The sequence below is a fragment of the Arvicanthis niloticus genome, chromosome 17 (genome assembly GCF_011762505.2).
Source record: "Arvicanthis niloticus isolate mArvNil1 chromosome 17, mArvNil1.pat.X, whole genome shotgun sequence".
Classification (NCBI taxonomy): domain Eukaryota; kingdom Metazoa; phylum Chordata; class Mammalia; order Rodentia; family Muridae; genus Arvicanthis; species Arvicanthis niloticus.
Genome location: NC_047674.1, coordinates 59820444 through 59844479, shown reverse-complemented (window position 1 = coordinate 59844479; position 24036 = coordinate 59820444). Strand labels below are relative to the sequence as shown.

Below are 24036 nucleotides of genomic sequence, written 5' to 3'. Positions count from 1 at the left end.
TCCTTCTCTCGCTTTCCTTAAGCACGGGGAAGCCTACTTAACCTTATTATAACAATAACAGAATAGGTTATTAATATTTAATATGCACATGATTAAAATTTCTCTCCCTTAAACATAGGTCAGCTGTATTATTATTAACCAGCATGTAATTTTTCATTTAAAATATTCCTATTCCGCTTTGCTGTTTCTGAAATGCCTTCTACTTTAGTAGTGATTTAATACATAATGTTTAGAAAACTGTGGACGGCTACTGAGAAAAGAACTTACCAGTCATGGATAATCAATTATGCATGAATTCAAATGTAACAGATGGAATCTGGTGAGTTAAAGTTTCTCTATGCCTTAGTGTTTTTTTTTTTAATTTGTTTGTTTGACACCTGTCTCTTATATATAGATAAACATCTAATATAGCATGTGAGACATTTCCTTGTGTCTTTATTTCCCTTTTAAAGTGAGCATAGTTTTTACATTAAATGTAAAAGCACAGACACCTTGATCCGCCCCTAAACATCTGCTTCTGTCCCTTTGTTTTATAGATGTGGAACCATGCTTAGCTAATGGCCACTCAGCTAGACAGTGGGAAGGAAGACCCACACCTAGTTGCTTTTCTTCTCTCTTGTTTTCTACTGTATCAGATAGTCTTTCTGTGGGAGTTGCTTAATAATAGGGTATTACACTAACTGTTGGTTTTAAAGGGTTTCTGATGAAAACAATGGTGCCCCGCTTTTTAATTGAGTAATCCATTCTTGCATGTTATGCAAGTGTTAACTGTACATTTATCACGTTATACCATATGTACATTATATACATTTGTACATACACATGTATGTGCACGCGTGCGCGCGTGCTCCCATACACACACACACACACACACACACACACACACACACACACACACACACACACGATGTTTATACATACTTGAATTTAGGCCAAGCCATTGGGTTTTTCAAATTTATTATGGATACCATAAATAGTTAGTTTCATGTCTGAAACTGTGGTTCTTCCCAGCTTCAAAGATACATTTGTTTAAAGCTTTGTAAATTTTTAGTGATAAATTCCCTTCATACAAAGTGAACTCAAGGCTTGGTTTCAAGGGCCTTAATTACCCAAGGAGAGATAAGAAGTTCATCTCACTCAGTGTCCCGAGACTATTGAGCCTTGCTTCTACTACAGAAGTGAGGGGAGAAGAGTCGGCACTGACCATTCATCAAGCAGCATAGTCTCCAGACTGTTAAAAGCTGGTCCCCATCAACATTGTTTACAAATAAGCTGTTTGTCTCCCACATGTGTTTATATATAAAAGTACAAATAAAAAATGTTTTACAAAGTAAATAAAAATAAACAATTAAAAAATAGCCTCAAGTCTCTCTAGTTCTTTTAAAAGAGGTATAGTGTAGTATTATTTACAAACTTTTTGCTTCTTATCAGCAGGAAATTTAAATGTAAATTTATATTCTATGTTACTTATCTAATAAATTTTCACAATAAGCATGTTAATAAAGAGGCACCTTCAAGACAGGTAACTAGGTCTTCTGTAAAGCTATTTATAAGAATTAATGCTTTTATCCATAATAAATATATCTTTAATTTAGCTTCACAACATTAATATTCCTTAGTCATGCACATCAGAAAAATACACCTATATAAATATGAACTTGAGTAAAATATAATTTATAAGATAATTTCCAGTTCATTAAAAATTTCACCATATAAAAGTCTATAATATAAGATCACCTGAAATAGATGATATAACACTCTCTCCAGGATAGCATAGCATAGGAAAGAATGTTTGTAACTGTTGGATTAGAAGTTAACTACACTGACCTACCAGAGAAGTAACTGCCTAGATTTAAGTTACTTAATTTAGACTTAAGGACTTCGTTTTAAAAAATAGAGTCTAAAGTCATCACATGCAAACAATTTATAGATTATTATTACATCTGTGCCAGCCTCTCAAGGACGCTTTTCTACTTGAGCAATCGAGGGGAGATGTGCTCTTTTGTGAATATAATCATTATGGTTTTCAGAAAGATACACAAAGAATATTTGGACTGACTGTTCTCATTTCTTTCAGTCTCTCTCCTCTCTCCCTCCGTTGCTAAGGCTTTGTGTTGAGTAACTGTTAAAGAGAGCAGTATCATCTTGCATTTGGAGGACCTTCAGAGTGGGTGAGATATTGGTTGGTGATTACCAGTGCAGACTAATTATCTTTTGGGTCAGACACTCATCCTATGAATCAATTGTCTGTTACAGACTGGACTGTGGCTGTTGGCAGGTAAGGACAAAGCCCTGGGAAGTTGGTGCAGGCATAGCTTGTCCAGTGTCTTGGAGCCCATTGTTTCTCTGAAGCTTGGCATGACGTGTTAATGGCGATGTATTTCTCCTGCACTTAGGAACAGCTAATTGGTTTGCTCTGCTATTTTGTTTAAATCTGTTTCCTGTGGTAAATATCTAACCTAAACATGCCACTTTGATCATATTGAGGATACAATTTAGTGACATTGATTATATTTATATCCACCTATATAAACAACTGTTACCACCAGCTCTTCTGAATTCTTCCATCAACCCAATAGCATTTATCTTTGAACTAACCTCTACCTTTGCTTCATCAAATTTCAAGCATTAAAATGGGGTCGGATTATCCTCCAGCTGAGAAGGATTTATCCCAGGTTGTGGCTTTCCTTTGCCACAACTAAACTTTTTATCCCTGCAAGTAACCCAGAAAACATATAATAATAATAATAATAATAATAATAATAATAATAATAATAATAATGATAATATGCACGTCTCTAAGGAAGTCTGATTGGTATGTCTTGGCTAAAGGTTGGGAAGGGCTGTCGGAATTCATTGTAATTAGAGACCTTCCAGCTTCCCAAGAGTCCTGCCCTCCTAATCAGTGTTGAAGTGTCCCTCAGTTATTGTCAAGGCATCCAGGGCATGTACAGTTTGAGAACTTCGGTTCTGCTCAAATGCAGTGACAGGCTGGAAAAGAAAACGAAAAAGAAAAAAAGAAAAAGAAAAAGAAGAAGAAAAAGAAAAAGGTTTTAATTATTAGAAAAGCCCACTCAAGGTTAAATAGTGGTTAAGGAGGAAGGGAAAATAAAAATCACATTCAACTGTGTTGGAAAAAAAAAGAGGGTGGGGGCGGGTGTAGAGGAAACTTGGATAGTTCTGGCTCCAGTAAATAATAGACTGGTTGCAGAACTGAGCTTCCATGTGTAATTTTGTGGTTAGTCGCTTATGTCTGGGATGATAAATCACATACCTGGATAGGATTTTTGGCACCCCAGTAAATCTCAAGCGAGTGCCCAAATGCTAATTTACCAGGGTTCCTTGGACAGCCTACCCCCTTTTACCAACTCAGTGATCTAATATCCTGTTCCTACCCCCTTATCTGTCTGTTTCAAACAAATGCCTGCACAACTACTCCTTGAGTTTTGGAGCACTCACTGCTTGTACCTGCCTTTCTAAGTGTCCCCAGGATTAGGTTAAAAAACTCAGTTCAGGGGTGTCCTATGGGTCTGTTTGAGCCTCTGTGTCCAAAATACTGCCTACACCAGTGGATGTCAGATCTGAGCACTTAGCAGAGACATTCTGCGAACCTTAAAAACACTGCCAGACTCACACATCTTCAAGTATTCAATTGCAGTAAGCTGCGATCCCAATACTCGCCTTGCTATCCTAAAATTCTTACGCACTCCTTCGAGCAAACAGTTCTGGGCTTTCTTCCTGTGGTGGCAGGCACAGTGAAAGACTCCAGGGAGATACGCACATGTGATACATTTTAGGATGCTCTGAGCCTTGCAGTTTGGAGATACCAGTATAGAACATGAACGCCACAGAGATGGTAGGATGTGTAGTGTGATAGAAAAGCAGGGGAAGGGGAAAAAGGCATAGCCTTAGCCATAGCCGTAGCCGTAGTCATAGCCATAGCCGTAGCCGTAGTCATAGCCGTAGCTTTAGCTGTAGTCATAGTCACAGTGTAGTCATTTTTTCCCTACAGTGTACCAGGTTGTGGACAGCAAGGCTAAACTAAGCTGTGTGTTAAAGGGGTAGCTGAAGGATCCCAAGAGAAAAGGGGCCTGAAGTTTATTCCAAGTCATAAAATCAAACCGGGCACCTGGAAAGGAAGGCAGAATGGTGGTCCTATACTAGGCAGACTTAGTGGCAACTACAGGAATCTTTACTGATCTTTACTCCATTTTAGATCCAGGTCTAGATAGAAACACTAATTTTGATGAAGTTATTTCCACTATGCCTCATGAAAGGTTTATATTGACGTCTGTGAAAGGAAAGGTAGCTTTGGGGAAAAAAAAATCTGTTCAATAAATCCTTGTTAGTGAAATTCCTTTTTGTTGGGTGTAAAGGTCGAGCTGACTTGCCAGCCACGCTAGCTAGCTAGGACTGCTGTGACACTGACTTGCGGAGAACATATCCTAAGTTACCTTTGAGCATTTACATCCAATCTCAGAGGAGTTGGGGGACAGCTTTTGATCACTGTCAGTCTGGCTATAACTGAAACTGGCTTCCTTGAGTGGGGAAAAGTCCCAAAGCATTGAAATCCTGGGCCTCATTATCATGTCTTGTTCTCTCCTCCAACATTTTCCAGCCTTTCATTAATTTTTTTTTTTTCTGGAGCATACTGTACCAGGTTTCGGTAACTGAGTACTCTCTCAGTTTAAGTATCTACATTATAAAACTCCATGGCTAAGGGGATTTGTGTTAGCATCCCAGGAAGCTGGAGTAAGGGTGGAATGGCTGTGTGTCTTATAACGGTGTGTATATGGTATTGCTCACAGCGAACAGCATATATAGTAATTGCACATTGTTCCAAATGTATTACAGGACCCTCCCAAGTGTGGGCATGTCTGGAAAGCTATCTTAAATTTGTATTCAGTGGTACACTAGTCTCATTCCATGTAACATTACAGATCTTTGGGCTAACTTTAAAATGGAAAATGATCTCCATTCAGACATCATTAGAATGTCTGAAAGCCAGTCAGCACCTCTAAGCTTCCTTCTGATCCTAGCCTGGACTCATCTTTTACCAGAGTTCTTTAGGTAAATGCTGTCCAATAGGACTTTCTGAGTGACGGGGAAGCGTTGTATAATCTGCACTGTGCCATTGTGTGAGCTGCTAGCCACGTGGGACCATGGAACACTTGAAGTGGGATGAACTTGTACATTTTATGTAATGTTAATTCATTGAAAATTAAGTGATGTAAGCACCTTCTGCACTATTCCTGTTTCCTCACTCCTGCAATACGGAAAAAGCAGTCAGTGCAGTTAATGGTGAAGACTGGTTGCAAAGGACACTGAGGGCTCTTGCTCTTCTCTGTGCAGTCATAATGCGAATATTGCAAGAATACTGCATTCCCTTCTTAATCTACAGTAATTAGTGGAGACTTCTGCACTCAAAGGACTTGCAGCCTGATAAGGGAGATGTTCACTCCACTAATAACAATCACTCAGGTGGTTAGGTGGTGACTGTTACAAAGGAGAAATGCAGATTGCTATAAGAATATACACTAGGGCCCATAACTTGTAGGATTAGTCAAGGACTTTAGTATGGGAAAATTATGAGGCAGTGCACTTGAACTTCCCCAAGTTCAAGGCTGGGTCAAGTTGGCTACAGGAACCACAGATATCAGAGTAAGTCAGTTAGTATATGCCCTTCCTTGACCTCCAAAACCATGTAGCTTATAAAGCTACATGTAGACATAGACATAGCAAGTAGCTGCTTTCTTAAACTGTAAGCAGTTGTCATGATATTGGTCACAGATGATATGAGATAAGAGGCTGCATATATTTACAGGATATTGTATCTCCTCACAAAAATATGTTTTGAAGAAGTTGTTTTGGGGCTGCAGCCCCACTGTTTGCCACCCTGCTCTAGCAAAGTGGTGTTTGGTCCATTCAAGAAACATGTAGAAATCAGTACATCCCAGACAGACAAAATGAGACGCATGACAGCAAATCATGGCCTGGAATGGATATCCTTACATGGCCAACACAGACCATATCCCCAGAAACTCAGGCGTTAGAAGACACCACCTGCAGCCAAAGCCAAAAACAAAGAGTTGACGTGGCAAGCAACATGTTGCATAGATGGAGGTGCTTTGAGTGGAGACAGCCAACCGTGTTTGAAGTTAAAAAGGTAAACACCAAGGCAAACCATGTCCTTATGCTAGCAAGTGCTGCGTTCCTAACAGTCACCAGAAGAACCACGGTATCTGAAAGCATTCAGGGTCTAAATGCCTTCTCTGTTTATTAAGCGTATATACACCATTCACAACTCTAAATGTGTCTTAACGCCTTCGGAGAACATCTGAAGCACGCAGCAGTCCTTTCATGAAGTTTTTTTTTTTTTTTTTTTTTTTTTTTTTTTTTTTAAATCTTGTGTATTTGTTATATTTCATGCTCCTTTCCCTTGTGTATGCAGTTTAGATGCCTTTTTTTCCACGGGAGAGATTGATGCACTGTTTTGACGGTATCCACGTGCTGAATAGTTCATGCACTGCGGTTGCAGGACTTACGCTGCTGCTGAAATTCTCCATTTGATAGCAAGATTTATAAATATTATTTTAACTTTTTTTTTCAACAATTGTTTGTATCTTTATGGCTAAAGATAAGCTGTCCCTGTAGAATCAGGTAGTATTTTTGTCCTGAACAGGACCGCTTATAATCCTTGAGATCTTGGAAGGTGATATAATTTCCTTTCTTTTTTTTTCTTATTATTTTGATTGAATTTTACTGATGATTACTTAGCACCTAGAATGAGTTTTTCTAAAGAGGCAGGTTACACACATACACACACTTTCATGAGCATGTATGGTAGTACTGCCCGTCAGTATGGCACATCACTAGGTCTCAGCCTATATTCCATTCTCCCCAGGTCATTTTTTAAAGACATATATATATACTTTATTCTTTAAGAAAATAATTGCTTTAGGAAAATGACTGTATGTGCATGACTAATAGGTTGCTGATTTTCCTACACTGTTACTCTTTATAATAAAGTCATTTTTACATGCCATTATGCTCATTCATTCCATCATTCCCCCAAGGCCATGTTAATCCTTATTCCATACTTTAATGATTTTTGTTCATGAATAGGTTGTGGTTCCTGAGTAAAAGGTGCTATTAAGATTAAAATTTCCCAGGTTACATCAGCATGGAGCAGGTCCCCGGGAGACTGAGGCAATCAGGAGACATTTTGTCATATTTATTTGTATAAAATTATCGGAGAAATGTAGTATGTTCATTCCCTTGTTGTAATATGACATCACAGAAACCTTTTGTTGTTTTTAGTGTTCCTGTCTTTTAGCTCAGAATTTGTCTTGACCAACAGCTAGCTAGTCTGCTCCTTCCTTCCTTCTTTTTTTTTCCCTAAGAATTCAATTGAAGTTGAGTTGCATTAGCAAGTGACATATTGCTGCCTTTGTAGGCCTGTATAATTTTTCTCTCTCTTTTTATTATTGTTTATTAATTCATCCAGCATGACACTAGAACACACTGTTCCTACTAAGAAAGGTCAGGTTTCAGGGAAACATGTCAGACATTACCAAAATGAAGAGCTATTCAGATATCCACATTGGAGACTGAAAGTTTAATGTATCCTATTGAAAAACAACATTGTTCTTATCAAGATAATCATGTTTGTTCTTTTAAATATCAAATATCTTTCAAAATAAGTTTAGCCTCCAGTCACAATACAGACGCCCACACAACTGCTATATTTGGCTGCATTTGTATTTTCCTTATTGATTATTATACTGTAAATAGCCTCCACATTTCCCACACATTTCAACTTTTAAAAATGTACTCTTACCCTTTGTGGTGAAGGTGGTTTAAACTTCCCTTGTTTTGGATGGTATGTTTCTGCCTTGCTATCACATGTTCTATTTTTTTTTTTTTTTCTTTCTCAAGGCTTTGGTGCCAAGATTCACAGTTGCCTTCCTCAATTTTGACTAACCTTTCCGGTTTGTGGTCGAACCTGGGTGCTCTTGGAGCAATCTATTTTCTTTGTGCTCCTAAACTTGCACCCGCTACCCCACCCCAGGAGGCAGTAATTTCCCCTACTTTACCTTCTGCTTTTTTTAGATTTCTAGTGTAAACAGTGTGCCTGAGAGTGTATTGGTCGCTTTGAGAAGCTTCATTTGCATATCTCGTCCTTATCTCTGCGGTTGTCCTAACTTGTTGCTTAAAAAAAAAATGTATCACACAGTGTTTTTCTGTTCTACATATCTTTCCCCTACTACTGCATTCTTCAAAAACAGTTCTTCAAAATACAACACTCGGCTCTTGCTTGATGAACTGCTTTCGGGTGAGACAAACCTTAGTGATTAAAAGATGCATTTAAAAAAAAAAACTTAGGTGAGATGTCGCAGTGTCCATTTATATGTGGACTGTATTTAGTAAATTATCTAAAGAAGGTCATACTGTGTAATAATGACCAATAATGTAACCGGAGATCTTTTTCTGATGACAAAAGTATTTATTCCTACAACAGATGAATTCACTAACCCAAAGTTTCCTATATTCGCCCGATGGGAAGTATTTTAAGAAGTGATGACATCTTTTCCTTTGTAATAGCAAGTCAGGTGTGTGTTTCCAGTGACCCAAATTTAGTTTAACTCCAGCACTACGGGCCGCGTGTTTCAGAAGTCCAAAGTGTCTGTGGCTCTGACTTGTTCCGAAAGCCCTTACTCAGTTGCTACTGCACGTCACTCTTGGCAGTTTAGAGACCACATTCCTTTGAGAATAAGTACTAGGGCGAGCGTCACCAGGCTTCTCGCCTCTCTTGCCCTACTACCCAGGCGCTCCGCCGGGCTCTTCCCTCCAGCCACGACTCGCTGCTTGCCCACCTCGAGTGACACCTGCACGCCCCCGCCCCCGTCCCTCCCGGGCGCTCAGGGTCCCCGAGTCGCCCCTCCTCCGCGCTGCCCGCACGCACCTGCCCCTGGCGCCCCCGCGTCCTCCCCGCGCCCCGGGCCGCCGGGCATTGTGTACACTCGGCCGGCCGCCCGCCCGCCTCTCGCTCGCGGCTCATTACGGATGCTCGCGCGCCCGGCCGCCAGCGCGCGCCCCACTCAGCTCTTCCCGGGCCGCCGCCGCCCCCGCCCCTCCCCCGATCCCGGCCCTCCAGCCCGGGTTTTGAGCCCGGTCCCTCCTGGCCCTCCCGCACCCTGCCCCCGCCGCCCGCGCTCCCCCTCCCGCGCCCGGGACGCGGCGGCCCCGCCGGGGTAGCAGGCTGCGGGCGGCCGGGAGGAGGCTGCGCTGCCAGCCGGTGCCTCGCATTAAAATGAGGAGGAGGAAGAAGCGGCAGCCACAGCGGCGGCGGCGGCAGCAGCGGCGGCGGCGAGGGCTGCAGCCCGGGAGGACGCGCGGAGCCCAGCGCGGCACGGCAGCGGCCACCGCGGCCGGGATGAGTCAACTCCTGGTTTAATGGGGGCAGAGCGGCCGCGAGGGGACACGAGCGAGCGAGCGAGCGACGGGCAGCCGTCCGGGGAGCTGCGCTCACACGAGCGCGCAGACCCCCGCGCGCCTCTCCCGGGCCGCCGGCGACTCCGGCCTCGCCGCCCGCGTGGGGACCCCGCCTGCAGCCGGGCACACGCCGCCCTCCGCGCAACTCTGCATCAGTTTTGGGGGGCCTCCGGGCGGCGACTGCGCCCCCAAGTCCCACTGCCATTGTCGACCTCCTTGTTTACCTCCGACTCGGGCTGAGTGAGAGCTTGGCGACTTTTGGGGGGAGGGGGCGGGGAGCGAGTGGCCGCCGAGGAGGCGGCGGCGGGGTTGCCCTCGGATCTCCCCCTCCCCCCCTACTCCTCCCTCCCCGTCGATGCTCCCGGGCGCTCCGGGTCCCCGCGTCCATGGGCTGGGAGAGGGTCCCCGGGGTTGTTGTCGGTGACGCCGGCCTCCCAAGTGGCCTCCTAGTGCCTTCCTGGGGCTCTTGGCACGACCCTCTACCCCTCATCCTCTCAGGCCCCTGCTAGATACCCTCAGTGGGGGTGCGAGGCGGTGGGGAAAAAGTTTAAGGTTTGTTAATCGCAGTCGCGATTGTTGGGGAGGGGGAGGGGGCGGCTGGGAAGAAAGCGAGGTGGCCTTTCCCTGAAGCTCCCGGGTCTCGGATGAGTCTGGCGAGGGTGACACCAAGCCGACTTTACGCGCTCTCCCAGGAGCTCAGGAGGAGGAGGGGGCGAGGGTACCTTTTTTTTTTTTTTTTTTTTTTTTTTTTTTAATTCCCCTCCCCACCCTTTCTGGGGTCCTTGTCCGCAGTGATTTTTTTCCCTTCTTTTAAAAGAAATTCATCTCACCACCTCCCCAGTACCACCAGTGTACAGCTCCTAACGGGTTCCGCTTTGTTTTTACGACTCCCCCCCCCCCCTCACGAATCACTTGTCAGATCAATTTTACCTTCTCCCTCCTCCCTACTTCCCACTCTCCCCTCCTCCCCTTCCAAACCCCGTTCTCCGAGGTTAGACATTTTACAAGCTAGCTATGCTGTTTTTCGAATTGTGACTTTTTTTTTACCCCCTCCTCCCATATCTACTCTTCTAGACGTTTATTTTCGCCCTTCCCCCGCCTAGCGGGGCGGGGGGTAAGGGAAGAGAAAATAATACAATTTCAGGGGAAGTCGCCTTCAGGTCTGCTGCTTTTTTAAAAAAAAAATAATAATAATAATAAAAAGGACATAGAAAACAACAGTCTTGAACTTCACTTCAAGAACCCCGGCTGCAAAGGAAATCTCCTTTGTTTTGTTATTTATATGCTGTCAAGTTTTGAAGTGGTGAGTTTCAGGTCGGTTTTGCTAATTTCACTCAGTAAAACTGCAGCTTTGCTGTTGCTAGATAGTAGTTTGTTTCTTTGTCTCTTTAAAAGGTCACAGTGAAAGCTTGGCCTGGATCGTGCCGGCCATATGGAATGGATAAGGGCACAGGCTCTTCAAATGTGCTTCTGGGGTTCTGTCAGGCAAGGAAAGGACCCTAAGAGGAACTCTTGAAAAGGATCTCACAATGAAAAGGGGGGGAAAAAACCTATACTTGACTAAAATCAGAATTTCGTGCTTTTATTTTCTGCTTTTAAAAAGAAATAATTACTGAAATGGAGTTCACCAGCTTCTTTCCAGGAAGGATCCTCTGTGGTCTTATTTTATGGACAGGGAAATGGGGTTTGGGGAAAGCAGCCTGCTTTCTGGGTGCCAGCCATACAGTGCTCTAAAATGGGTTTTAAAATATGTAACTCAGACTCTTGAGCTGGGCTTTGGTTGAGACCACAGTTAGTCCCAGCTGTTGTCCAGGGAGGCCTGTTGCCAGTGGTTGGATTCAGCTCTAACCTGAGGTTTGGTGAACTTTTGCCTTGGCATAGAGTTTAAAGGAGTGTTAAATTGAGTGTTTTATGTGCATGTAATCTTGCTTTATAATGCAAACCTTTTAGAGAATGGCTTAGTGTCTAGTAGATGCTTTAGGTGTGTATTCAAAATACAGTTTTCTACGATGTGTGTGATGTTTTGGCAGTCAGTATATTAACTAAATGGAAGTCCATCTCTTTCTTTTGCAGCTCATGGTGCTGCAGAGCCTCCTGATTACCTAATATGTTATGTAGTAGTAACTTTGAATCTGTTATGAGTTCCCTGTCCCCTTTATTTTTTTTTTCATAAGTTGCCCCAAGGGTTAAATTTTTTTCTGTTCCATTCCTATGTTTTAAAATTTGTCTTCTGCTCCAGGGTAAGGCAACCAGTTTTGGAAAAATCAGCTTTGCATTATGATCCACGTGAAACGTAAAGAGTGTTTTGAATAAGTTAATAATCATCACTCTGATTTTGGCTTCAGACTGCAGCTTAATATAATGGGAAAGAGTGATTTTGATAAAAAGTAGTTTTAAAAAGATGTATTTCTTGCTAATGAACCTCAAAACCAAAAACATATGGGGCCTTGACCAAGAGTAAGCCTTCAGTTCTTAGCGTGCCACCCTCGAGTACAAAGATAAATAACTATTATTATTCTCAAACTTTTGAGTTCTTGGGTTGGCATTCTTAAGGTTCCTTTAAGCCCCCAGATCACATGCCTGTTCGCATTTCTTGATCATATAGGACAAAGTAGGATGGACTTAGTAAGAGGAAAAAAATGTTTACAGAAAAGCCATGCTAATACAAACTGGATCTCATCTGATCCAGAAAGAAAGAGTTTGCATATAGTACTTATTTTTAAAAGTATATAAGATACTTCGAAATACTAGCCAGCTGGAAAAAGTGATGTCATATTCTCTCTGGCTTTCCTAAATATCACCAATACGTCAAGGCTAATGAAAGTTTACAACATAGTCCTATTTAAAACTGTAATTTAGAAGTAACTTCAGTATATTGTACCAATTGCTTTATTATGAACAGTATTCAAAATTGAAGTCTAATATTTAATACAACTGAAAATTAACATTTTCTGAAATTATTATGCTGTTAACTCTCTTGCATACTAATTACTTTTTATTACTAGAGACTGTGTTTTGTCAATACTGAGGATTTGTGTGTGTGTGTGTGTGTGTGTGTGTGTGTATGTGCTTCATATTTTCAGGGTTTTTTGCTATTTAAATTACTAACAGCATCCAGTTAGCAATGGACACCTAAATAAAATCTTAACTCCAAAAAACAAGTTGTCTTGCTAAATTCAGAAGACATTTGAAGAAGCCCTTCATAGCGTTAAGAGTGCGCTTAGGGGTGACATGATCCAGTCACATGTTTGATCAGAGGCTTGAGATCTTTAACAGCACGGAACTCTTGAAACTCAGATAGTAGAAAACTTTTCCCTGTCTTAGCTCCTAAACTAAGTGGCAAGCTAAAAAGCATTTGGGTGTTTGTGGAGCTCTGTTGGGGATTTCATTTGTAGCATAGATCGCAATGTGTGTTAGAGTGTAAGCACTAGAAACCCTTTACACTGGTCCTCCTGCCCCTCTTTATTAAAAGTATTATAATCAGTGTGTCATGAATTTTTAATTTTAAAAATTGAGAGTACATGAGTATAATTTGTTATTTTCTTTTTATCTTGTGGTTATCCTTGTTCTGAAAGTAAGCCCATTTTACTCCTAGTTTTAGGTAAGAAATTGCTTTTTAATTCATAGACATTGGTACAGATTCCATAATCTTCTGTTGATTTATATAGAAGCACAGTCTTGTAGATCATTACATAGTTGCCCAGATGTGTTTGTGGAGGGAACTGTCTAGGGATAAGACGTGTATGGGGCAGGCATCACTATAGACCTCCACCCACTGATAACGTCTTCTTTTCCAGTTCTGGCAGGTGATCTGTAAGACAGTGACTGAGTATGGATCATTTGAACGAGGCAACTCAGGGGAAAGAGCATTCAGAAATGTCTAACAATGTGAGTGATCCGAAGGGCCCACCAGCCAAGATTGCCCGCCTGGAGCAGAACGGGAGCCCGCTAGGAAGAGGAAGGCTTGGGAGCACAGGTGGAAAGATGCAGGGCGTGCCTTTAAAACACTCGGGCCATCTCATGAAAACCAACCTTAGGAAAGGTAAATACTTGCTAATCCAATCCGGGGAATCTGCTTGCTGTCTGTCCAAAGCCACCCTGTGTGGAGGTGTAGGGCTGGGACATGCTGGGAATATTCTCTTTCTAGATCTCTTTCTGATGGGAAATTAAATGGCATTCTGGGCTGTGGTGTCAGTCAGGTTTTGAAAGCATGCGCGCTGGTTTTGAGTGGTGCCTCTTTCTACTTAAGACTGGAAGCACTGGAATATTTGGATAGTAAAGGTCTGAGTTAAGTGTCATGGTCTTCGTTTACACAAGGTCCATTGGTAGATGCTGCTGCAGTTAAAAAAAAAATGTGCAGGTGGCTGCTGTTTGAACTAAGCCTGGGTAAGAGACCGAGGTTCTCTGAGAATCACCATAGGCTTTTCCTGAGATTACTAACTATAAGGGGATTTCAGGACATGGACCTGACACGTGAGAACAGAGATCTGTGATGTAACTTATTGTGGTTTATCTTCTGTAGAGCAAAGTTATTATTTAACAGTTAAACAAAAAAAACCAACTTGCTGATTCTGGTTTTTAATTTTGAGTATTTTTGGTGAAGGGAAGGAAGATTTAGGCACGTTTATAAAGGGAAAAAATACAAACAAGTGATTTTCTACCAATATTAAGCGGATGGAGTTGTAACAACTTTGCCTGTGTTAAGACATCGCTGTGCCTACAAGTCAGTTCCTGTGGGGTATCCTGTGTGCCTCACAGGGGCTTTATTTTGTCATTGAATAACATGTAGGATTCAGATTTTTTTTTTTTCCTGCATTTGCTAAGCAAAGAATAATAATGCCATGTTTTACCCAGCACGAATATTAAGCAGAGAAAGTTAGGAGGCCGAGGAATTTCATTGTGTTTGATGCATAACATTTATCATATTTATCATACAGTCATTTATTTTTTTTCCTTGGTTTGGCGAAAACAAAGAATATATTGATCCTGAAATAAACAGACACAGCAGTCCGTATTGTTAGATCTTTATCTATTAAAAATGGAAAAACAGCCCTTCAGCAAATTCTTTGGCCTCTTCTCATGCTTACCCTGTTTATTGATTGTTTGCCAAGAATGTATGCATCTTTAAGCCAGGGTAAGAGCATTAAAAATATAATTTATTATGGCTTTTCAAACAGAGTGCATTAATATTGTACTGTGTGGTGCTGAGGCTCTATAAAAAAGACTTTCTGACGCCTGCAAACACACAAGTTCCATAAATTCCTAAATAGGAGATTTCAGCTGTCTCTGGTATTATGTGATATTTGCACAGCAAACTTTAATGCCAGGACAGTTTTAGACAAGGATTCTACAGACTTCCCTGCTCCTTATGGCAGCCGTGCTGTTTACACAGGCTCATAAACCTCCAGCAAAAGCCTCTAAGACTGCCTTCAGGTTTAAATCATGTGGTATTTTTAGCTTTCAGCAGTGACCAGTGCTCTCTTTCTAATGCAGGAAGGCTATGGAGTTGCAGTAGTTGGAAGTCTAGCCAAACACCAGCTTGAATAATCAGGCAGTCCAGCGAAGGCTCCTGCTTAACATTACTCCCACTGACAGGAGGGCAACCGTGACAGTTCTCGAGAAGATCTAGCACCGGATTTGTAATTAGATGATCCTGTTGCTACCGTATCGCAGCCACCTTTATTATCTATAAGGCACCTTTAAATTTGATCAATTAAACACAGAGTCAATCCAGGATGTTTCAGTGGTTTGAAAAGGTTTCAGTTATTTCATAGAGCGGAGGTCTGAAAAGCTGCTCCCTCTTCGACACCTCTGTTTGATTCCATGAGAGGAAAAAACAATATATATGTTTATGGCTTGCAAACTCAACTCCACAGACATCAGTAGTGAGAAGGAGCGAGGCGCTACAGTATGGTCATCTCACTCCTGCTCAAAGGCTTTAAGAAATGTATTACATTCAAAATTACGTATCTTAAAAATACAGTTTAATTCTAGAAGGGTCTGTGCTCAATACACACAGGAGGTTTTTTTTTTTTTTTAATCTTATTTTTCATGTGCTTGGTTTCTGTTTGACAGGTGCTAGATAAAAATTGTGGCTAAGCTGAGAAAGCACTCAGAAAAAGGGGTTGGGTGTTTTTATTTGTTTAAGAGATTTTGCCAAAATACCTTCAAGCCAAGGAAGAAATCACCAGTTTGCATATTGCTATTTTTGCTGCGGTCTCCCCAAGTTCTCTTCTGATCCCTGACGGGTTCTCTCTCTGGTATAAAACAGCTGAATGAATGACAAGAATATTGGCAAGCTCTGCGGCTTGTTTTTCATGCCTAGCCTGCTGGTACTTCCGAACGAGTTTGTGAGCTTTTCTAAGTAAACCTAAAGGGGTTTAATTGTCAGAGCTGGAATCTCTTGTGAACAGTTCACAGAGCTTTGGTGAAGGCACACATGGTGAAGATGTAGCTGTTTTATGGCCGGCTTTTGTTCAGTAGAAACAAGCAAATAGAGGGTTTGTAAAGGGCCTCTCTGCAAGAGGAAATACCCAGCAGCAGTGGATGCTCAGCTAACACCTTCAGAAGTTAGGGTTCTGTGAGTCCAGTAGAAGTCCAGAGTATGGAGCCGATGCAGGCAGGGAGACTGTGGAACTAATTGAGGATCCTGGGTGCCCTGTTAAAGTAACCCTTGTCATCATTTATGCTAAAGATGATACTCTCCTGGCAGTGTGCCACAGTACTGTTCAGATGCATCTGTTTTTAACCCTTTCCTGTAACTGTTGGAAGTCTGACAGAGCACTGCGTTCATACCTTGAGTGCCACTGCAGGTGGATTCTGCTTTCTGGACCAAGCCTCTTTCCCAGTCGTAATGTGGCCTGTGCCACTGACTTGGTGCACTGGGTGAACGAAAGCCAACAGAGAAACAGCAGATCCCCTGCGGTCTGTGCTTCTGGTGTATGTCAGTAAGGGCAGTTTTCCTTTCACACTCTGCCATTTTTACCATAGCAGAAATTGTTAAAGACTTAAGGCTGCCGTCATAGCTTTTTCCTAGGTAGATGAAATGGGTATTTGTAGCTAGAAGTGGTTTTTGTTCACTCTGCATTCAAACAGTGTCTATGAGCATCGGTTTGGTTAAGTTTTGTGTTCCTTTTATGGAACCAGTTAGAGAAATACTGAAAACCAGGCAGAAAAATAATTGTCTAGTCAGATAATTTGGGCACAAGCAGGTGAAGCCTATTATTAACAGAAGTGTGTCTGCAGGAAGAAGGTGGGTTCTACAAAGACAAGTGCAGTGGGTTGCGTACTGTGTAGCAGTTAAACAAATCAGACCAGACACTTATCTGTCTCTCGTCAGCATTATTGTTTGATCAGAAAAGTAATTCTGCATTCACTGATTTTGGAAGATGTACTATTGAAATGAATGGCGAGCCCATGTTACCTTAAGAGCAGGTACACATAAAGGAAATTCAAGTCTTTCCTGTGCAACTTTTAAACAGTAAATGACTGCATGTTTGTCTGTGTGCCTGTGTCTCTCCCCAGACTGCCTGGGAAGCTCTGTGGCTCCTCTCACTGTGGTGAAGATTTATTTTCATAGCTTAGGTGTTCCTCCCTCCAGACTGTTTCTGAAGATTGTTGGTTTTCTATCTTTCTCTCTGTCTTTTTGATAGGAACCATGCTACCAGTTTTCTGCGTGGTGGAACATTATGAAAACGCCATTGAGTATGATTGCAAGGAGGAGCATGCAGAGTTTGTGTTGGTGAGAAAGGATATGCTTTTCAACCAGCTGATAGAGATGGCGTTGCTGTCTCTAGGCTATTCACACAGCTCTGCTGCCCAAGCCAAAGGTAAAGGATGGATCTGTGGGGCTGGGAAGTTACTGGTCCTCCGGGTTGCCTCTCAGACAAAGCAGGGAATATTTTATTCAAAGAGCCACAGCCTGTGTTTTATGTTGGTTCCTTATACACTGTGGCTTTAAAAATTGGCTTAATTCGGTTTGGTTTAGTTAACACACATTTTGCTCATGTGGAATGTCGAGGTAAATTTTTTTTTTTAAATTACTTCAGCTGAATCATTAGTATGCTTATTGACCTTAATAATCTGCTCCACTGAGGACCCACAAGGAAGTGAGGAGCGTATTTGAGCAGATGGACTGTTGAGAGTCAATTTGCATTTATGACTGAATATCTAGTTCTGTTTCTTTTATTCTGTTTCTGATGGTTTTATGGGCTGTAAAGTATTTTTCAATGCTGATTCCCACTGCAATAGGGAGTCTTATCTAAATCATAAAGCCATTTAGAACCGGTTCGGCTATGTCTTATTAGAACTTCCTGTAAGTAAGGACACTGTGGCCTGATGCATAGGTTTTATTGATTGGTATTTATTTCCAAAATAATAAACAACCCTATAGTCATTTACATAATTTCACAATTTGGAAAGCTAAGCTGTGAACATCTTCATTGACCTGCCTTTTTGAGGGAAAGGGAATCATTCAAAGTGAAGTAACAATATTGCTTGTGGTGGGGGCAATACAGAAAGAGCTCAATGGTCTTTTGCTGGGCCTGAGAGCCAGCACTAAGCATGTCCCTCTTTCTCTGAACTAGGGCTCATCCAGGTTGGGAAGTGGAATCCAGTTCCACTGTCGTATGTGACAGATGCCCCTGATGCCACAGTGGCAGATATGCTTCAAGATGTATATCATGTGGTAACTCTCAAAATCCAGTTACACAGGTGAGTCCAGGCAGCCGTTCTAAGGGGACATGTGCTCTCTACAGTGTGGACGTAAAGCTTCTCTGGCTGTCTTGTGTTTTTTTATTTACTCAGTTTTTGAGACATGCTAATCTAAATTAATTTGGTAACTTTACCCCTTCTGTTATTTTCTCTAACTTCAATATATGACTTTAAAATCTACTTCCTCCCCCGAAATTTATGGTTTTTTTTTTTTTGCATGCTATCAAAAGATAGGACTTTTTACTTTTAGTCAATTAAATGATGCATTACAAGAAGGCATTTTACATAAAGTTTACTTAAGAAAAAAATATTTTTGCATATCATGAACAGTGCCATCTGTGTACATTTTGTGAAAGAATGCCTTATTCGCTTTGCCATGATCTTATTTATTTATATATGTATTTTTGCCATTTTGATTCGTGTGAACGGAGTCATGGGAGGAAATCAGTTAATACGTTAATGCTTTTCACGGTGGCTTGTGAGAAAGCAGTACACCTTAAATTGTCTTCCCAAGCGCATCAGAGCAGGAAGGTAGAAGTAACATGAAAAAATAGCCACCACAGGCAGCTGATGTATAATTCATGCATCGATACAGCAGATGTGTTGTATAAAGTAATTAACTAATCGGAACAATCAGGAGACCGAGAGCAATCTCCAGATGCATCTGTTTGATGCGCAAAATGAAATCTGTCTGTCTTAAAGGAATGTTCTGCAGCGGGATGCAATCCTGTAATAATCCCCTTTCTAATCTGTGTCTCAAATAGTTGCCCCAAACTAGAAGACTTGCCTCCTGAACAATGGTCGCACACCACAGTAAGGAATGCTCTGAAGGACTTACTGAAAGATATGAATCAGAGTTCGTTGGCCAAGGAGTGCCCCCTTTCACAGGTACTCAGCATAGCGTGTCATAAATAATAAGACATTACGGTCAAGCTACCACTTGAGATCTGATGGGGATTCGTGGTTTCCAGCAACTGGTATCTGAAGCAAGAATTTGCTTAAAATGCTAAGTGATTGACCACTGGTGACCTTTGAAAATCTGCCTGGCTCATTCTGAACAGAGTTTTCTATGCCCTTTCTCCCTTGGTGGGGTGGGGACTGTACCCATGAAAAGCAGTCTGGCAGAAGACACTGCACTCTGTTGGCTCGTTCTTAGGTCTACTTCTGAATACTCTGAGCCTTTCTGAGGTGGACTCAGTGCTAGGACCTTCTCATTTGGGTTATGGGATGATAGTTTTCAGCATTACTCTGCATAGCTTCCGAATGCTGGCTATATAAAATCATGGTGCCATTATAGGGTGCTTGCTCTATTATAAAAAATGAGAAAGTGTTTGCTGAAAATAATTGTAAATTATGTATGTATGTTAATTATAAATATAAGAAATCTCTTTCCTGGAACAAAAGGTCCATAATTATTGCCCATTTGGAGTTCACAACCAATTTTGAAGAATTAGTTCACTTTTTAAAAATGGACTCCTTTTCTTCTTGAAATGAGACAGATTTGTTATTGTTGAATTTCATTTTCTGGGTTTTTTGGTAAAGGACTGGAACTCTAGGTTGTTGCCAAGTTTAAAACCAAACATCCTTTCTGATGACATTCAGCTGATAGTCACCACAGAGTGTGGTACAGCATCACTCTGCCCTCACCTCTGCTCGGGACATTAAAAGATACAGTAAAAATTGGAGTGCTTATTTAAAGTTTTCTTTTAATTCAAGTTTAAGATGTAATTATGAATATTAGTTTGCCAGTGCTTTGAACTTGTATTACTCTGTATAAGCACTTCAGGAGTGACAAGTGTTTCAGAGCTTGTTTTTATGATGCTGGAGAGTAGGAATTCTGTCCATGTATTTTTGTGCAAGGCTCCTGAGCATTCCTGGGTACCATAAGAGGAAGCCTGTGGGCTTTATGCTTGTTTCCCAGCATTCCTTGCGTTTAGCCTTGCTCCATTGTAGGCCTGCAGTTCTGCTTTGATGTTAGTTAGCAATTCTAGGACAGGAGCAATTCTAGATTGAGCTATAGCCACAGATTGCACAGACTCTCTGTATTATTAAATGCTCATTTTCTTTTTTGAGACCAAATTTTTTTTTTTTTTTTTTTTTTTTTTTTTTTTTTTTTTGGTTTTTCGAGACAGGGTTTCTCTGTGTAGCCTTGGCTGACCTGGAACTCAGAAATCCGCCTGCCTCTGCCTCCCAAGTGCTGGGATTAAAGGCGTGTGCCACCACTGCCCAGCAACCAAACTTTTTTTTTTTTTTTTAAATCAATTAATTTATCTCACCAGCAGCTAGCTATCCTGTCCTCACCATTGAAATAGAGAGGATGTGAATCTATAACCAGAAAATAAAAGTGATTTGAATGAATGAATCTACAACAGTTAAGTCAGTCTGATGGCACAGTGATGCAGAGCAACTTACTTCTGGGACCGTGTTGTGAAGACAACTCCAGAGAGCATGTTGCCTAGTTATTAGCATTTGAAAATTAGAAGGCTGACCTAGAATGAACCATGTTGTTACTCAGAATTCCAAATACTCCACGTAGCAATACCCTGTATCTTCATGTGATCCAGTGTCCTGCTACTGATTTTGGAAGTCATCTCAGGCAAAGACTCAAGGTCTCTGTGAGCTTGACAAGAGGATCTGGTACATGTGTTTATTATACAGTCACATTCAGCCAGTGAGGGATGAACTCCACCTTCTTGTAGCTGATATATTAATTATGGATTTGCTTAATGCTACCACGAGAAATGAGTTGAGCATAGGCAGTTATCACAGTAAGCTGAATGACAAAAGGGAATCTGAGGCTTAGTCTTGGAGCTAGTGGTACACTGGTGAGTTTCTAAAAAGCAGTCTTCAAAAGAAAACATGGCCTTGTATAGCCAGAGGACCCATCACCATAGCTAAGTGACTGACCTAGGCTGAAATTGCAACCCCAGCTACAATAGCAGTCTTCCTTTTTCCAAAAATATCTCTGGAAATAATCATGCATATGTTAGCAGAAGCAACAGATACTTGAAATTAGTATTTTGAAAAGACTGAACTCCAAATGAAGTTATTTCATATTCTGCAACATCATCATCTATTTCTCTAGAATGAGTCCATGAATCTGATATTCAGAGTGTTTTCATTATTAGCTACTTCACATTTGGTTTTGTGGTTAAGTTAGGAAAGATGAATGGTAAAGGCTTCCTAAGACCTATATGCCCAAAATACACACTGAGTTTGACAAAACTCCCCTTTCTCCTGTATTTGATCTTTGGTGATAAAAATAGTATGTTGAAAATTCCTAGTAAATAAAATCTTTTCATGTGCAGCCTGATACCCAGAAGTGCTTTAAGTCTATGCCTCGGATGCAATTTTTAATTCATTCTTGTCAAAACCTGTAGTATAATGTTTAATAGGTATATCTTACTGTATGCACCTTAAGGGTTTTGCTTACTGTGTTAAAACATTCCAGTAAGAAGTGTGGCTGCAGGATTTCTAAATAGTGTGTTGAGTTGAAAATCTATTGCCAGTAGAGGGAATAGCATTGGGTCTTACCAGGACCCAGTCCTTGCCTGGGCTGCTCAGTGAGCCTTGCCTCCAGCACTTGGAGGATTAACTGATGCATGCTAAGCAGATGTCCAGTTGAACCTGGAATCTTAGAATCAGAAGGGATTCTCTTTCCCTTGGTTCCTCCTTTAACAGTGTGGGAGCCGGTGTCCCTCTAGATTAAAGTCAAGGTGCTGGTTAATGACCTATCTGAGTTCTGATTCACTCTGTGTTCTTGCACAGTGGTACGTTAAAAATAGGTGTCGATTCTTTACAACTCGTGCTTTGGTTTTGATGCAACAGTGTTTACTCTGATATTTCTAAGGGTTTCTCCAGCTGCAGAGAGATTCTGTAAGTGGGTATGTAGCTTGATTTACAGCTCATGCTTTGATTTCTGTTAGTTCTTTCCTCCCATAAATCTGCCGGAGCAGAGTGACATGTGTTTATTAAGTTCTGTGTATCACGTGCTTGTTTATTTTTGTGCAATGTTCTAGGATGTTAAAAATGCTTAGCTCATTATAGATCTGAGATTGGATGCTTTGTTGTTGCCTTTGCGTTCTTCAGTGGATGTGGTTAGATAGGTCGGTTGTTGCATTCTGAATGGCAGCTACACAGAAGAAAACAGTCTGATTCCGGAACAAAAAAGCCTGTTGTCATGAAACTTTTGAGGGTTATGGATTTAGGATGTAAATTGGGAGTTATAAAAGTAAATATTTTGATTTACAATAAGACATTAGATTTGATGCTTGTTTTCCCTAGAGTTTTAGATACGGAATTCAATCAAACATTAGATTAAAAACATGCATTGGTACAAGAACAGATTATTTTGTTAAAGGTACCATAAGTAAAAGGTCAATTGTTACTTCTGCCTAATTAATGTTTCTTTCTAGAAATGTTAGAGGTCAGATATTCCTGAGAGAGATTTTATTTCAGTCTGTTTTGCACATGTTTTTAACTTCCCCTCCTCCGTTGCACTTCCTGGTGTGCAAGTGCACACACACATCACAGTTTCCACAGTTTTAAAGGAATTGGGACTGTTTTCTCTTCCTTTTTCTTTTTTTTTTTAAAACCTGGAGAAAAGAGCTCCAAGCCAAGTCCTACATAGAGTGAATGAGAATTGTCATTTTTATTTTCAATTCATAAAGGCATAGAAATAGGCTTGAACATTCCATTTATAAAAATCACACCTGGGAAGTGAGTTTTCAGCTCTCCTTTTCCTGACAGCATCTCAAGAAATTTTGGATTTTAAAATTATTAGTATCAGATGCTTGCAAAACACACAGTGAAATACATTCTCTCCCTGACACTGAGTTTGTAAGTAGATTGGCTCCTTGGGCCTTGAGAGTTATCTTCACAGGCATTTGATAAACTTAGAGTTCACTTGGGTTTCTGTGTTAAAACCTAGGGTATTAATATAGAAATGTTTTTTTTTTTTTTTTTTAAACCTGTACTTTTTTTGTAGTTAATATGGACTGAAATGACATGTTTCTTAAATTTTAAAATATTAATAGTCATATTCTTTCCTAAGAATATCATCAGTATTCATATATCACATTTCACATAAGACTATGAAATGTATTCACATATTAATACACTTGTTCATTCCAAAATATATATTAAACTTTTAAAACATATTGACAGGCTGCCGTTGTGTCAGGCTTCTTTCTTAGTAGCTGAAATGTAGTGAGTAGTTAACTCTTGTGGTACTTTTGATGTACCCAGCATTTCTGTCATTCTAAGTAGCAGAAAATTCTAGCCCCATGTTCAGATGAGGAACCTCGGGCCCAGAATGTTTGGATTGGTGCCATGGCAACAATAGATTGTATAGAAATTACCCACTCAAGAGCCCAAGAGCTAAACCTAGGGTCTCTTTTGGCCACACACACAAAGGTGGTTCCAGGTATCCACGGCACACCTCCTTTCTTAGAGTTCTGATAAGCTTTAGGGTGTCCACTGTGTTTATTCTAATTTGGGATTATTTTCTCTCACATGTGTTTTGTACCTTTGTTTTTTGTGTGTCGACTTGCTTTAAAAGGACTGTTGTTTCATGCCCCTAATTTAGGGCATATTTAAGGGCATAATTTAGATCATAGAGGTGGAGGTTGGGAGTAGGATTATCTGCTGGATAAGGCTATATTTGGGAGGGTCCAGAGTCACTCAGCTCTGGTCACTTCCCCTTCAGGGCCTCACATTTACAGAGTTGGTATGTGTGATTGAGCTTACGATGGCCTTTTGATTTGAAGACCAGAGTTAAAGTTTAGCATTTTTATTGGGTCTAGCGGCCAGTTAAATTTTTCAGATTTG

The 24036-nt window shown here is 41.0% G+C and overlaps 1 protein-coding gene across 7 annotated transcripts in view; it reads left to right on the top strand.

The window, feature by feature from the left end:
- The window catches only part of Satb1 (SATB homeobox 1), a 94071-nt gene that overhangs the window by 10290 nt on the left and 59745 nt on the right, over positions 1 to 24036 (top strand). For 3 of the 7 annotated variants that reach the window (XM_076915398.1, XM_076915396.1, XM_076915397.1), the window contains exons 2-5: positions 13293 to 13537; positions 17148 to 17324; positions 18081 to 18207; positions 18972 to 19095. In XM_076915398.1, the coding sequence (XP_076771513.1) occupies positions 13327 to 13537; positions 17148 to 17324; positions 18081 to 18207; positions 18972 to 19095 (639 nt within the window). In that variant the 5' untranslated portion in view covers positions 13293 to 13326. Of the gene's footprint in view, positions 1 to 9247; positions 10799 to 13292; positions 13538 to 17147; positions 17325 to 18080; positions 18208 to 18971; positions 19096 to 24036 lie in introns of those variants that run through there. The other 4 variants (XM_076915399.1, XM_034521688.2, XM_034521687.2 and 1 more) reach the window with 4 other exon arrangements.